We start from the raw sequence: 16,007 nt of genomic DNA, 5'->3' as shown, positions 1-16,007 counted from the left end.
TGATAAAGTGTAATAATTTTTTACACCAAACTTTAATTTTTGTTTCATCATGACATGTGTCATATTTTAATTCCATTTAGAAATTAAATATCAATTTAATTCTTGCACTCCAATAAATATCAATTTAATCTTTATACTTCACGGTTGGTTATGATTTAGAATGTATAAACAACTGAATTGGTGCAACGGAAAGTACCATCTCACAAAGAAAAAAAAGAGAGAAGAAAATACAAATCATTAGAAACCTACTTGTCATCCATTGAAATAGTAGTATGGTATGACAGTCTTCAAATGAAAGTGTTATACAACTCCCAAATAATCTACAAAGTTGGTTGTATGATATGACCTTTAAATGATATGACGGTTTATCTTTCTACCGCATATTCATACTATTAGAAAGCTAGAGTGATCTCCTTTTAACTTAATAGGTACATGTAACACCTATTAGATCATAACATAAATGTACACAATCTTGGTTCATTATTTCAGTTAATGTGGTACAGCAGCGATTAACTCTCCGTGTGTCTCATCGCTCTACAAAAGTAGCAATTAGTTGTCAATCTAATGGTATGAAAGCAATGTGGGATGAGCTAAGGACAAGAGACCAATGGTTCAAATTTCTCCATCTGCTTTGTACTAAAAAAACCTAGGCAAGATATAGTGTAGAATCATTAATAATTAATAAAATTATAAGTCAACAAATGTTTATATTTTAATTGATGGACAAAAATGTCAATAAATACACCTTCCTGGACACAAAAGCAAGAAAGTTTTCATCAATATCTTGAACTCCCGATTTTTGATTACTTGACGGACATTAAACGTCAACAAGAATATTTCCAACGACAGCCAAAACCTATCCCTCAAAATAACTCATCAACGAAGGATTTTGAAGTCCTGCACGTGCACCTTTTTTTGTTGTCGAGCAATCGTCAACAAATTTAGTGCGTTATGATGCCATTTCGATTTTATTTCGTTTCCCTTCTTCGATTTGCTATCCCTTTAGATTTCCTAAACTACTATCAAATGCGGCAAAAGAAAAACAGACATTTACTAAGAAAAAAGAATAGATACAATCTCAAGAAAAAAGGGCCAGCTAACAAGCAGAAGCTCGGATTCAAAAATAAGAGAGATCTTAATCTCTAGAGTTTTTAGCTTAAACCTAATTCACGTCCCAGCAAATTACCTCCAAAGACGAACTTCCACATCATTCTCTCTGATATGTTCGAGAAGATTTAAAACGACTAAAATCACCTTTGTCATTTTTAAAATCACACGTAAAATTCTTAACCATCAAAATCAATTTCATTGATATGCAAAATGCATTTAAAAACGTAAAATTAAACATTGAATTGATTTTAGAGTAATTTTAAATATTTCAAAATTATTCCTAAATATGTCTTTCACAAGACTCTAAAGAAAGCAACAAACTCATAAGGCTTGGTCCTGTGAAAAACCTGTACAGCTCACAACCCTCAAAAGGACTAGGGAATAAGTGCTCGATTAGAGCTCTTTAATAACAATTAAACAAGAGTATTTTTTTAGACTATTAGACATAAATATACAACAATTTAATTTGGTTGTCTCTTTTAAAATGCAACAAATATATAGAGTGGTTTAGTTTCTTGAAGAAACGCAACGCACTCAAAATTGCCAAATCAGAAGAGTCAGGTCTGCAGTTTTACAACAAAATCTTTAATTGATTCAAGAAAATATTTAATTGGTGGTTCAAATTTTAATCTGAATGAAACTTGAAATTTTTTGTTTAAGCATCACTCCTTAATCAAATCCTACTTGTATGCTCGATAAAGAAAAAGAATTTTGAAACAGAAAATGAGTGTACCTTCAGAGCAGGATACATGCAATGCCATTGGTGAATGAAATCGTCCCAGCCCACAATTCGTAAATGTCATCTTCATCCTCCAAGAACCTCATATTAAACAGCTCAATTTTGCAAGGGCGATGCAATAGTAGGATCTGTTTAAAATGTTTAAAATGACTTCTCAAATGCTTAGAAAATTATTTTATGTACAAAATAAAAGTTTTCAAACACTTCAAAGTCATACCATTATATATGATTCCAAACTCAGCACTTGAAATAACCAACCCTTGTTTTTGGTTGAATTACATTACACGACACAACAATTCCTTGAAGACAATGTGCAAATACCAACCAATTTGTTGCTGCTCATTTCAAGCCTTCAAGCATGTGACGAACACGAGAAAAGAGTAGCACAGCTGATTTTACAAGGGGCCTGCTTTATATCAAACAAGATTGAGAAAAGGCAATATAAATCAACGAGTAAGTAAAGGAAGGCCGTAAGTAATTCAAAAAACTGATAAAAAACTTCCCGACTATGGTAAATGTCCCAACTGATAGAAAACATTAAGATGGAACAATTTAGCTGAGCTGATTTATAAACGACAAATATTCTCAAAATTCTCTAATTCTGAAAAAATGGCTTTGACTGAGTTCTTTCGCATTCAAGGACATAGTTGTAAAACCTATAGAACCAGTAAGGTCGTAGCTTTGACCATAATTTTCATGGGAGAAAAGGAAAAGAGACTAAAATTAAAAAATACAAACTCCAATGAGAAAATGACATTATCCTCACCTATTTTCATTTCTCACACGTGATACAGTACAACTGAAAAAAAAACCCTACATGATGTAATAGGACTGCATAATTTGGTAAATTCAAATTAATCATCGTTAATCCTTGTTAATTACATTTTAGTTTCCTAAATAGTTTTTAGTTCCCATTTAGTTATTCTTTTAAGGTCCTATTTCACATTTAATTCTCTATAAAAAACGGATTCTTCTCTTGTAAACAACTTCTAATTGATAATAAACACTTTGATTTGCTTCTTGGAGAAAGCTCTTCTTCTATCCTTTAGGCTACATCACTACACTTTTGATATTTCTAAGTAGAGAGTTCTAAAAAATGAACAAAATGTACTACAACATACCTTAAAAGAAACTCAAGTTCATTCCATAAGTATCTTTATGTCATATAGAAAATTGTAGCTTTTAATAATTTATTTCATAATGTAAATTTCCTAGATATGCAACGTCAAGCTTCGAGGAGATCACAAAAATACTCTTCAAATAACACTATAACAGTGATCAAACAAGAAGAATATCTGTAGATTCCTTGTACAGCAAAAGCACAAAGTTAAAATAAAGACAGAAGATACACTCACCAAAAAGAAAACCAGTTAGATCGTGACTGCTGACACACAACATTAACTTCTTGTGAGCTAGAACAAACAAGCCTTTGAAACCTGGATGATAATTCTCGGTAAGGTTCAGTTTCAGATGGCTTCACGTGTCTAGCTGCAGTCTCTAAATGTTGCATACTTATTATTGACGCCTCAAGGTTCTCCTGAAAATAAAAGTAAGATCTATATCATATATAAACGAAACACTAAATTGAAGTTTTTATGACAGGAACTCAATAAACCTCAAGGGCAAGTAAAGCTGATTCTCTGCAAATTAATGATATGTCAGCCCCGGTACACCCTTGAGTAAGAGAAGCCAACTTCCTCGTGCTGACATCTGGGCTGCAAGGAACTTTGCACAAATGGATACGAAATATCTCTTCTCGCTCAGATTCATTTGGGGGCCCAACATAAAGTAGCCGATCAAAACGTCCTGTTTGAATGACAGTCAGCTAGTTTAATATAATCATTTGCTGCTTAAAAAAAATAAAAATAAATAAATGAAACTGGCCACAATGCATTTGTTCAGCCGCGGATAATGTTGCATTTGTAAATGGGTGGTGTATGAGGGTACAGAAGTTTCTGTTTGGGTAATACCTGGCCTTAGAAGGGCTGGATCAATCTTATCTGGCCGATTGGTAGCTGCAATGACAGTGACACCAACTCTCTGATGTAAGCCTAAATTTTAGAAACAAAAAACACATAATTAGTTGATATCAATATGTCCCTGCACGCAATAAATTCACAATCTCTATTGCAAATGTGATTAAAACCCATCAGTAATATCTTGTATAGCGAGTAAGAACCAGGAAACAATATTGAACTTTTTAAAAAAATGTTCAACTGACCATCCAATTCAACAAGAAGTTGACTCATAACTCTATCAGAGACAGAAACCCCATCACTTTCCTTCCCACGAATGACAGCAAGACCATCAATTTCATCAAAAAACACGATTGATGGGGCATTAGCTCTTGCCTTAGCAAACAGAGATCTAACTGCCTTCTCAGATTCACCAACCCATTTACTGAAAAGTTCTGGGCCCTTCACTGCAAGGAAATTTAGTCCTGCTTCAGAAGCTACAGCACGTGCCATGAGGGTTTTGCTACATCCAGGAGGACCAAACAATAACACTCCTGCTGGAGGTCGTGTCCCTATTCGTTTGAATGCATCCTGATGTTTTTGAGGCCATTCCACTGTTTCCATTAATTGAGCCTTAACCTCCATTTGTCCACCAATATCTTCCCATTTTACCTTTGGAACCTCAAGTATGACCTAATATAAGGTGGGCTTTAATCAGATATTTAACCATCATGTATGATTTTGGAAGAAAGTAAGCATAAAAAAGTTTAAAGAACAAAAAAATTACAGGACGCCCCATATCTAATGGAGTGCTAATGCAAAGTTAAAAAATAAGTCATGATTACAGAACGATCTAAATAAGTATACAAAAAAGATGCTAAAAGTTTAACAGTGTCCAAAGTTCAGGCTGTCGCTAGATCTACTTCCATGAGTCTACAGATCGATTTCCACCTGAAGTTTTCAAATGTATAGATTGCACAAAACCAAAGACTAAGCATTTCCCATTATACCACGCCCAAACTACAGAAGATATCATCAAATGCATAGAAGTAATGCAGTTTTCTAAGGACCCTATTTCCATGATATACAGTCAGTTTTCAATAATATGATTATCTCAAAATGAAAAAGTAGACATACCTCTCGCATGGCACTAGGCCTCACTTTCATTCTAGCTATCTCAAAGTCTTCAAAAACAACCTTCAATTTACACTTGATTTCAGAAGAGTTAAAACTATCCTCGCTATCAGCAATCACTTCATTCAAGGACACACATGTTACTGGGTCAGATGTAAAAGTATGTTCAGAGATAGATGAAGATGCAAGCTTTTGGCAAACCCCGGATATACTTCCTTCATCTTGTAAGATATCAGGTTCCAATATCATATGATCGTCATTGGCTTTGTGAGCCACCTCATTAAACTTGTGCTGTTCCTCTGCTATAACAGATCTACCAAAACTATGGCAATTAGAAGAAGAAACTTTAAACTTTTGATAACGCCTTATACAAACTAAGGCAGCCTCATTGCAAAGGGCAGCCAAATCAGCACCCACAAAACCATGTGTGACCATAGCTAGATGTTGAACTTGCACGACTGAAAGAGAGTGCTCCATTTCACTAAGTATTGTATGTAGAATATCCAACCGTTGGTTGGGAGATGGCACGCCTGTATAAACCCAACCAAAACTAAAGTTTTTACATGTTTCAGCCAGATTAGCTAGAAAAGGTATATCGGTCTTTCTAAAAACAAATCATCAAGTGTTGTTTGAACATTTAGAGCATCATCCTAAATGCATCTTCAAGGCACAGAAGCCAGACATTCCAAATTTCTCAAATACTTTATATGTTAGAAAAACCACACACACACATATGAGACCAAGTTTTTGTTTTGAAAATATAAAGAATATACAATAGCATACGGAAGTATCAGTCCTGATTACAAATTCACAAAAGCGGAGTGACCAAAACCCACGGGCCATTAAAGCTCATAAACAATTCGATGAATTCGGTATTTGAAAAGTAACAATATCTATCTAAAAAATGTACAGTGTACACATATTTGTGGTTTTTTCTCTCATCCCGCTACAGAATTGAAAGCTCACCTTTTCTAAAAAAAAAGATAAGAAAAAACAAAAAGTGAACCATCTCATATTGAAATCAACCTATACAAGCCAGCAGCTATACAATCACATTGTCAACCAGTAATACTTAAATTAAACATGTGATTCAAGACTAGAGACAATATGATCACAAATTCACAATCTGACACAACACGATTTTAAAACTAGTCATAATATTAGAAAGGGGAAAAAGAGCACTCTTGCCCGCACTAATACAGACATAGACTTCTCTCACAGAAAATTTTTGTATTATCAATTGGCACTTCCTGTGATAAGGAAGTAGTGATAAGGAAGTAGGAACCACAGATGCAATCATGGCAATTCAAATGTGGTGTAATATTAGAACTGGAAAGCATTTACAGAAACTACATAATCACCTATTTCAATTTCCCGGTCAAGTCTCCCAGGCCGCCTTAGTGCAGGCTCAATGCTTTCAGGTCTGTTGGTAGAAGCAATTACAAGTGGCCCACCACTTCGCTTGATCCCATCCATTAGATTAAGCAGTGTAGCTACAATTCTTTGAGACAGCTCTTCACCTCCATCTTTTCTTGCAGGTGCAATAGCATCCAACTCATCAATTAATATCTGATAATAAATTTATAGAGGAAAATTAACCAGCTTTCAATATCTCCATGAAAACTCTCAATCATGCAGGTTTGTTTAGTCTAACTTCTTGTCCACACTTTCCAAATCACTCAATTTAAGGGTGTGTTTAGGAGTAATAATTGAAGTAGTAATTTTAGAAAAAAAGATTTAGGTACAATTGATTTTGTAAAATTAATTTCTAAACAATCAAATTTAACTTCGGTAGCAAACTCTTAAAATTTATTTTCATATATTTAAAATTTATTTTCAATCATTACGTTTGATACGAAAAGTGATTTTAAAACCATCATATTACTATAAAACTTCGTTCAATTATCCTTATCTTAACAATCTTATAAGATTTGATAGTGAAACTATAAAATTAAACATAGAAACCATTTCTCATGAAATAACTGGGAGGAGAATCGAAACGTTTAAGGCAAAAAACCAAGAATTCCAGAAATCTAACCACAGCAGGTGCAGCTTGGCTTGCCTCCTCAAAAACATCATGCAGCGCCTGTTCACTTTCCCCATGATATTGACTTATAATTTCAGGTCCATTCAAATAGAACAGGTTGACACCAGCATCATGAGCAGATAATTGAGCCAAGGAAGTTTTTCCGGTACCAGGAGGACCATGAAGAAGTACTCCCTTTGTGGTTCGAAAACCAAGGCTTACATGGACAATTTTAATTTTAGATTATGTTTATGAAAGAGTAACAAGAGGTGCACACAGTTCAGCAATGAAGTAAGTATTTACAACGGATACTACTTGAGAAGAAAAAAAATGGTAAGCTTTAAGCATTTAGGAAACACAAAGCAAAAAACCTACATATAGATTTTATTTTATTTTATGGAAGACCATGCATGAGAAAAATAACAAATATAAAGGACCGACAAAAAGAAAAGACCACCAAGGAAGGATCCAACCAAAAACCTAAACTGAAAACATAAGTGGATCTAATCAACCACAAAAAGTCTATCGAGTCATTACAAAAAAGTATAATATATATATGTAAAATGAAAGTAACAAACACCCACTGAGAAATACTGAGGCTAGTTAGATCCCAAACCTTCCACCAATTCCAGAGGCTATATAGAGATATAATCTCACATTCTCAAACATATAAAACTATTAACTTTTAGTCTTACGAAGCCAATGACAAACCACCCAGATCTCACATCAAAAGGCAATTTCAGATAAATAAATGCATGGCAAATAAATTCAGATTTGCTCTAACTTCTAAGAACAATCGACATACATTCAGAAATGCATTCAATATAGCAGTTATTTAAAGTAATTTAATGGTTAAGTGGCAGTTAAATAATACGAACTGAAAATAAAAGTAACTAACAGAAGAATACTTTGGAAACAGTAAAACTGATGCATCTTAGCCATTCAATGCCAACTACATTGAAATTCCTGACACTGACATCCTATATAGAGCACATCAAATATGGAGTTTTTCACAAGCAAGGATACGATTTAACAACACATTTATAAATGTCAGTTGCACATCCAATCAGAATAGGGTGCCAACAAAACAAGGTTAGTCCAAATAATAGATTCAAGTTGTATATAATATACCTTGACACGGTGCTATTTAATGATGAAGCAATTATAATATCCTTCAAAACTGAATATTCTTTTGAAAGACCACCCAATTTCCAAACTTTAGGCTTTACTTTAGCTCTGATACTTAGACTTTGAGGTTCCACATTTGATGGAAAAGTTTCTTGAATTGTCTCTGAGACCATGGTTGATTGGACATTTATAAATACTTTTGTCAACTGGTTTATACTAAAAGCACAATTCGCATATTCATCTGATGAAAAATGTTGAAAATGATTGTTGCTTCCACTGTGCACAGAATCATAAGAGTCATCATATCCTGACAGTCCTTTCGCACCCTTTACATGAAATGTACAAAGATCTGAAAGCACTGGGATAGTTACAAGGTTACCACGTAGCACACAACGTTTATACAACTCATTGGAGGCAATTGTCTGTAGAGTTTTTCTGACGGTATCATCTCCTAAGGACTCCTTAATAAGTGAATGAGCAAATGGACTTGGTAAGTTTGATACCACCTCATCAAATTTAGGAGAAGCAGACAGCATGGTGCTTGGGGATGTTAAATTACCATTTTCACTACGACCTTGAACCTTTCTTGAATAAATAGTTGAGGATGAGAATAAGTTGTCTTTTGTTGATACATTGGTTGATGACGCTAGATCCAGAAACAGTTCCTTACAATTGTATATTCTCAAAAAGTCAACTTCTGTGCTCTTCAATTTACCATTATCATTTACTGGATCATTGCAAAGATGGGTTTTCAAAGGAGAGATAAACACAACACGGCCAATTGTAGGGCAACCCAAGGTAAATGAAAGGTTCGTTGATAATTGCACTCCATCATTTAACTCCTATGAAGCAAAAAGAAATTAAGCGTAGAACAGATTTCAAACTAAAGTTTCTAACATGTACGTGTTTTCAAAATGAGGATCAGAAAACAGATACAACAACAGTTCTATTCATTTTTTCCATTGTTCTTTTTATTAACTTTCCACCTTGAGGACAAGGTGAGCAACAGTTCTACATTCAAAATAAACATTAGAAAAAAATTGCAGCGTAAGAAATGTGAACAAAATATGTCCTGTAATGTCTATAATTTGGCATGTATAGTCACAAAGATCAAATTCGTGAACAGCCACTTCATCATTTAGTAAGATGTAGGAGACAGATACGTGTCTCATTTATTTCTTTAAATCTAAGACATAGACATGGCAAAGATATATTTATTATTAATATATATATATATATATATATATATATATATATATATATCATTTTTATACAAGAAGGAACTTGAAAATCAAGGAGTTCATGCATTTATATGCTAAAAAAATGCATTTGATACATTTCACTCTCAAAAATTATATTTTTGTCATATATGTGTTTATTTCATACACTCAATATATCTAACTGTTGGAGCGCAGAAGCACGTGATTGGGACCTTGGCCTTGAGAAGGGCCTTTCTTTCCTCTGGGAATGTAACATTATTACCCCGACTTGGCTGGCAACAAGGGCCTTGTACATGAGAAGATCATTATGTAATGAGAGCATTTTATGTTTAAGAGAAAGTTGATGTTATTATGAGAGATTCTGAGATCTCAAATTGGTCATAAGAACATAGGTTGCAATTTTCCTTTTGAAGAACTCTTAATAAAATAAAAATACCCATCAGTGTCAAAATATCCATTCATCAACCCCTAGATAAAGCTTTAGGAGCTTCACTGCAATAAGATGACAAGAATGAAATGTGATTCTTCTTTCAAACATTAAGTGCACTAATAAACACAAGGCCTAGAGTTGTTAATCTTCCTCCCTCAAGGAAGAGTGTTTGTTACTAGATGCTTATGCATAAGTTCAAATAATAAAATGTTTACCTCCGTACCTTACCACAGGAGAAAATTCTCGCAAGAGCAAAGTAATTTCCCGCTTCATGGATTATTGAATCTCCATAATCAACCCCAAAGTGCATACCACATTCATCTGCTAGTGAGGACAGAGGAAAGTTACCTCCCTCGGAACTAAGTGCTACCTACCAAAGGAAAAAAAAAAGATCAGAAGATAATATTGCTTTTCCAAGTGTTTATACAGCTAACTCATGTGCACTTCGACTAACCACATGATACAAACACACTAGAATGTTTGGGTGTAAAAAAAGATTAATTTTTAAGCTGGTGACCACGATCAACCATGATAGTGTTTATACAACCAATCATTTACAATGACTATCGTAGTAAGAATTTTAATTCTCTTGCCACGGAAAGAAGAAATATTATAAATTACCGAGACAATAGCCCCTTGGGTGAAGCTAGAAGCAAGCATAGAAGGTTCAGAAAGCCAAACTTTACAGCCAGTAGATTGAACTGGATCCTTAACAAGTCTTCCAACAAAAGCAGATTTGCTAATAAAAAAAGGATATTTACTTGAAGCTTCTTCAATGGAGGAAAGAAACTCATCTTCAGAAACTTGAGAGACAGGAGGTATTGTGAACCGTGACACAGGAGATTGAGAGTGGTTTGAGTTAGACAATCTAGAGAGTGTCTTTGCGTTCTTCTTTCCCTTCGACGGCATATTTGTGTAGGATGAAAGCTCCTAGAAGTCTAAGCTGCAAATATGATCTCTCCAATAAACCCTCCAAAAATCTAACCCAACGTATCAAGAATTGGCGGCGGCGGCACAACGGAGGATTTAACGGAAATTCTTTACTAGACGGTAAGGTGTAGGACTCAAATTAGTTTTTTTTTTTTTTTAATTTCTTTTCTTTTCTCTAATTTATAGTAGAAACTAAAATTAAATTGAGAGAGAGAGAGAGAGAGAGAGAGAGAGTTTTTTCTTTTAAATAATAGTTAAAAAAATTAAATTAATCAATAGATAATAACATTTTGTATATTTGTAAATATGTGAAGTTAATTTTGCTATATTAAGAATTAATTATTTAATTTGGATTTTTATATATAAAAAATTGATAAAATAAGTAGAAACTTGGTTTCCCGGTTCAACAGCCACTGGCTTCCTCCTTCGGCCAGTCGGCACTAAATTTCTCTCTCTCCCGCTACGAACCTCACCGTTCTTCACAGCAGAGTTACCTTAACGTCCTCCGATCCGACGGAACACCGTGGAGATGGGCCCACCCAAAACCCTCCGCACCATCTCTCAAGAAGCATTTGACGAGGTGGTAAGAGAGAATGTGGAGGACCTGGGGATGGATCCCACTGAAGCTCTCCAGGATGCAATCGAAACGTTAACTCTCCAAGGCGTTGATCTCTCAGGTGATTTGTGGAGCTTCATCTCTAATCATTATTTTCACTTTCTGATTGTTGGTTCTTTCTGTATGCAGGCATTGTGAGATGTGTTCCTGGAGAGGGTAGCGCGAGAGATAACCCTTTGATACAGAGCTTGGAGAGGCTGAAACAATTGGACGATGATTCGAAGGATAAAATCAGTGACCAGTTTGTTGACGAGATCGTGGTTTTATTTGATAGAATTTCGGAGCTGTGTGGCTCGAATCAAGAATCCGGAAATGCGTCGATTGCATTAAGAAATGGGGGATTAGAATTGCTCTGTTCTCTTTGTTATAAGATTCCAAGTGATTGCGAGCCTGCTGTTGCTTCTGGTCTTAAGACAATGGTGTTATTGCTTCAAGGTACTGTGTACGATTGATAAGAGAATTATGGAAATTGGAAAGTAAACATACGAAAAACAAGCAACTGTTTGCAAATCTAAAATGATTTTCTCGATAATTAACTTAGTGTAGTTTTACATTATCAGGTCTCTCATCATAAAATCCTATGAATTTGTTTGGAATGTTCACATTTAATGCCTGAAATCATGGTATGATTGCAGATTTACATAGTGTTGAAATATTTCGTAACAGCAATGGACCCAAAATCGTTATGGACATTCTAAATAGTGGAAAGCAAAATGTGAACATCTTATATGGTGGCTTTGCTGTTGTTGCTGCGGCTGCGACTGCTAATGAGGTTGTTAAAGAAGTATTCATGGAGATGAATATTGATGAGCTTATTTTGCAAACTCTGAGTACGTATAGAGGAGACTGCATCAATAGCTTATATGATGCTATTCGGGTTCTGCTGACACCCGATGATCATCGTGTAGTTGCCTCTCAAGTAAGTGGTCTTATTCTTTTCGATTACCACCCCACCTTATGGAAGATGATTTACCAAGGTTAATAGTCTGTATGTCGATAGAAATGTTGGGTTTTTTGAGTTTTTTTGTATTTAATAAATATGATGTAATTGAAATGTTGATTCACCCCTCATTTTCAATTTTGAACTAATGGAATTGTAAAATTATGGAATGTCAACATCAATGAAAATATAATACAACCTGACACAATTTTCCCCCACCTCCAAAAGTAAGAAGTCTTTAAAACAACTAATTGATCCTTCTTGGTCTTGGGTGTCATTTGAAACTTCAGGTTTATGGTTATGCCCGAAGATTTGCAAAAATTGGGATTGCTAATGCTCTTGTCGACTCACTACATGGAGGACTTAACTCAGCGGGTCTGGTTTCTGCGAGCATTGCTTTAAGGGCTGTTTCTGTTAATGTAAGTTTTCGATTTTGGGTGGAAAGTAAAAAGATATATCTTTTTATTGAAAGAAAAAATTCACATAAGAACAAGTAGTTGATATAATTATTATTAGACCTCTTCTGTTGATTTCTCATCAGTTTAACTTGATTAGAAAATATCTGTCTTCACAGAAAATATAAGAACGAGGATTAATTTCTTCTATAATTATTATTCTCATCGGTAAATTTAAGACAAAATTGTGCAGCTGGAATCGTTTGATAATACCTATTGTCTTTAAAGTCTTATTGATGATGTATATGATAAAATCTGTCATCATTTTAGCAGACATTTTGATAGTGAGCCTTCTTGAATTATCAGTTTATTACTATATTGTGATACTCAGATAGAATATGTTGCTTTTTCTTTCTTTGACTAAACTCATAACTATCAGAAGCTTATTATGTGAAACATCAAGCGGGGTTGGTCTGTGCTATATCATGGGGGCTTTGGGGGAGAGAGTTTTAGAACGCTTGATTGGAGTCTAGTCCCTTTTTAGATCCAATGTTTCTCAATGGACTTCCCTGGTGAAATCTTTTTATAATTTCATTGGGTTTTATTTTGCTTGCTTGGAGGTCCTTGTAGGTTGTTTTCTTTTTTAGTGGGCTTTTTTCCGTACACCATTGTATATTTTATTTTTTTTAATGAAAGTTTGATTTTTAAATAAAACAGACTAAGATATCAAATGTACATGACAAAATGTCTTGATCTGTGTTGCATAATGTTGTTGGTGGACTATCTTCTTCATTATTTCAACTTTTTTCCACTGTCTGTAGTTCTTTTATGTCAAATTGGGTGTTAGCACAAGACTCACTTGTTACGTTCTCACCCACTAACAGATAGTATAGATTCTGCCTCCTCTGCTCATCTCTAGTCTCCCAGATATATTATCACTGACCAGAAAAGTGATATATTAGTTTTTTCTGATAGCGTTCTGTTTTTTCCCCATTCAATTGCTATTCACAAAATGCAGGATGAAATTTGTAAATCCATAGCTGAAAATGGTGGTATTGATGCAGTTCTGAGATGCATTGACGACAGTGGTGATCAAGGCAATAAAACGGTAGCTAAAGTTTGCTGTTCTCTTTTATCAAAGGTAGGAAGTCAAAATCGTGTTTTATGGAGTTGTTAGTTTCCAATTCATTGAATTTAGCAGTAATGCTGAATTATTCAGGGGTGTTTGAGGTGTTAAATTGGTTGCTATAGCTGGTGGTCACTGAAGTTGGTGGATTATGATAATTTGTGTTTGGGGTGCAGTCTATTTAGTTTAGATATAATAATTTGTGTTTGGGATATAGAAAAAAAGTATAATTTGAAATAATAATACTGGAGTTAATTGTCGATTATAATAGTTGGAAAGCCCAACTACTAAAATTGGAGTTCGGAGCATATAGCCCACTCCACCAACTTCTTAGATTCACCATTGCATTTATATCTCTTCTGTTTATTATCATCAATAGAGTCAACACTTTTGTGCTCTGTTACTGAAGGACTACTTTCTAAAAAGAACTAAACTGGAGTAGATTTAAGAGCAGGCGTTGTCTTAAGTCATTTTCTCAAACAAAGAAAAGGACTAAATTTGTAAACTGAAGGACTACTTTCTAAAAAGAACTCTCTCTCTCTTCCCCTCTCTCATTTTCTTTCTGCTGAAGAGAAAAGTACTTGGTTTTAGAATCTAGTAGGAAAATTAATCTGTAGTCCTCAAGATACCAAACCTGATAAACCAATAAATAATTAGGTGTAATTGGAGCTAGGAAAGATAGTTTTGTTTATTTTAATAAGGGAACTGTAAATATGCTTGTTTCCTTAGCTGGTATTTGTCAAAAACATGCAGGCTTATCATTTGCATATTTTACCTCCTATTTTCCAAATTACTTTCTATGTTGGATTTTGTCTCATTGCTTTTATTGAATTAGTTGGCAGGAAGTGACGCTAACAAGAGTGCTATCATTGAAAAGAAAGGATTGAATAAACTAATAAAGCTTTCATCCAGATTTAGTGATGATCCATCTGTTCTGCAGGAGGTAAAGAAGGAAATGTTATTGGCATTAGTGAAACTTTCAGTTTTCTTAATTTTGCTGGTTTAGATTGAGTGATACTTGAGTACAGCCAGACCATATTGCACTCATCTCCATACATCTACTTCAAGCACAAAGGAAAACATCTTATAAAAATATATTTTCTTTTGCTTGGCATAACATCCGGCATCCCCTTTAGATTTTACTTTATTTTACTCTTCTTTTGGATCAGCATATTAGCTTTGATACTGGAAACAACCAAAGATATACATCGCAATCAGCACGTATTGTTGAGATTATGATTTAGGGACATTTTCTGTAGTAAATTTTGAAAAACTCAAAATAAATTTTTTACTCTAAACACTCCTCTGTTTCTTCTCAATGGAGCGTCTAATGTATTATTATAAAAGTATAGTTGAAAGCTAACCTGATTTTGGTATCGGTATACTTGAAATTTGAATCCCCACGGCCACCCCCAACACATTAGATACTCGTTTAATTTTGATAATACGGTATCCACAATAAGATACCGTTCCAGTCTCAAATACTTTAATTTTTGGTACAGGTAATGGCCGTTATATCAGTGCTTACATTGAGATCTCCAGAAAATGCAACACAGGCAATTGAAGCTGGAGCTGGAGATCTTGCTATTCAAGCTATGCAGAAGTTCCCTTCAGCTCAACAAATGCAAAGGAATTCCTGTAACATGATACGAAACCTTGTAGTCAGGAACCCAGAGAACAGGTGTGTTTTTGAAGCTATTTCTCTTTGAAGTTAGCTAGCACTGTATGTCCCGAATTACTCTCCATTGATGTCAATAGTTACTTATCAAATGCATCCGGTATTATTCAGATCTCTTTTGCTCAAAAGCGGAATCGAGAAATACATTCGAAAAGCAAAGCAAAACCATGAAAGCTGCAAAGATGCTGCAAGTGATGCATTAAGGGACTTGGGGCTTGACAATTATCTGTAGCCCTTGAGAGCTTGGTTGATTTGCTTTCACATGTTTTTAAGCGCACAATCTTTTTGTGCAACTTTGCATTCTTCTTTTTTGGGTTATCTTTGCTTCACTTTTGGTGTGAGTTTGGATGGGGAGTTGGAGAACTAAGCCCCACGTGACCGATATTCGGTCATCAAATTTAGGTAGGCTGAGTGTAGAAATCCCGTAGTTACAAGAACCCTAAACCCTATATTTCGTGACCATGAAGAAATACGTGTCAATTTTTCTTGCTCATTTCTATAGATTTTAACAATTATTATTTATTTGGCGAGACAACCCTATTACCCACCTTGTCTTTTTACCTTTGAATATTTTGAATTT

General features: G+C 34.6%; 2 protein-coding genes across 11 annotated transcripts; one reads left to right on the top strand and one right to left on the bottom strand.

Annotated features, from left to right (window-relative positions):
• Nucleotides 1-219: 219 nt before the first annotated feature.
• Nucleotides 220-10,787, bottom strand: LOC103495220 (calmodulin-interacting protein 111). Of its 10 annotated transcripts, none has more exons than XR_007819822.1 (13): nt 10,364-10,787; nt 9,966-10,112; nt 8,096-8,934; nt 6,977-7,181; nt 6,300-6,507; nt 4,942-5,468; nt 4,071-4,497; nt 3,820-3,900; nt 3,465-3,655; nt 3,205-3,386; nt 2,067-2,258; nt 1,844-1,977; nt 220-646 (listed from the first exon to the last, which is right to left on the bottom strand). XR_007819822.1 is itself a non-coding variant. In XM_008456703.3 (11 exons), the coding sequence occupies exons 1-11, from the start codon at nt 10,649-10,651 to the stop codon at nt 2,189-2,191; spliced, it is 3,162 nt and encodes a 1,053-aa protein (XP_008454925.1). In that variant the 5' UTR covers nt 10,652-10,787; the 3' UTR covers nt 1,979-2,188. The 10 variants fall into 10 exon arrangements, 1 of the variants encoding a protein (XP_008454925.1); XR_007819811.1 differs by having other exon boundaries at nt 220-534; XR_007819839.1 differs by having other exon boundaries at nt 220-534; nt 2,067-2,255.
• A 43-nt stretch (nt 10,788-10,830) lies between these two features.
• Nucleotides 10,831-15,920, top strand: LOC103495219 (uncharacterized). The gene is made up of 8 exons (XM_017046177.2): nt 10,831-11,349; nt 11,418-11,723; nt 11,924-12,207; nt 12,519-12,647; nt 13,642-13,764; nt 14,585-14,692; nt 15,252-15,430; nt 15,539-15,920. Exons 1-8 carry the CDS (start codon nt 11,202-11,204, stop codon nt 15,657-15,659), a joined length of 1,398 nt encoding a protein of 465 aa, XP_016901666.2. The 5' UTR covers nt 10,831-11,201; the 3' UTR covers nt 15,660-15,920.
• Nucleotides 15,921-16,007: the final 87 nt, after the last annotated feature.

This window comes from Cucumis melo, chromosome 1 (genome assembly GCF_025177605.1).
Source record: "Cucumis melo cultivar AY chromosome 1, USDA_Cmelo_AY_1.0, whole genome shotgun sequence".
NCBI classification, from domain to species: Eukaryota; Viridiplantae; Streptophyta; class Magnoliopsida; order Cucurbitales; family Cucurbitaceae; genus Cucumis; species Cucumis melo.
The sequence above is the reverse complement of the archived record's forward strand: the minus strand, read 5'-3'. Positions and strand labels throughout refer to the sequence as shown.

Excerpts from the sequence above, each read along its gene's own strand:
- LOC103495220 (XM_008456703.3), bottom strand. The coding sequence starts at position 10,651 with ATGCCGTCGAAGGGAAAGAAGAACGCAAAGACACTCTCTAGATTGTCT. Across the intron at positions 8,935-9,965 it reads GAATTTTCTCCTGTGGTAAG|GAGTTAAATGATGGAGTGCA; the intron begins GTACGGAGGTAA and ends TTTGCTTCATAG. Across the intron at positions 3,387-3,464 it reads CAGCTTTACTTGCCCTTGAG|GAGAACCTTGAGGCGTCAAT; the intron begins GTTTATTGAGTT and ends TTTTATTTTCAG.
- LOC103495219 (XM_017046177.2), top strand. The coding sequence starts at position 11,202 with ATGGGCCCACCCAAAACCCTCCGCACCATCTCTCAAGAAGCATTTGAC. Across the intron at positions 14,693-15,251 it reads ATCCATCTGTTCTGCAGGAG|GTAATGGCCGTTATATCAGT; the intron begins GTAAAGAAGGAA and ends TTTTTGGTACAG. Across the intron at positions 15,431-15,538 it reads GTCAGGAACCCAGAGAACAG|ATCTCTTTTGCTCAAAAGCG; the intron begins GTGTGTTTTTGA and ends GGTATTATTCAG.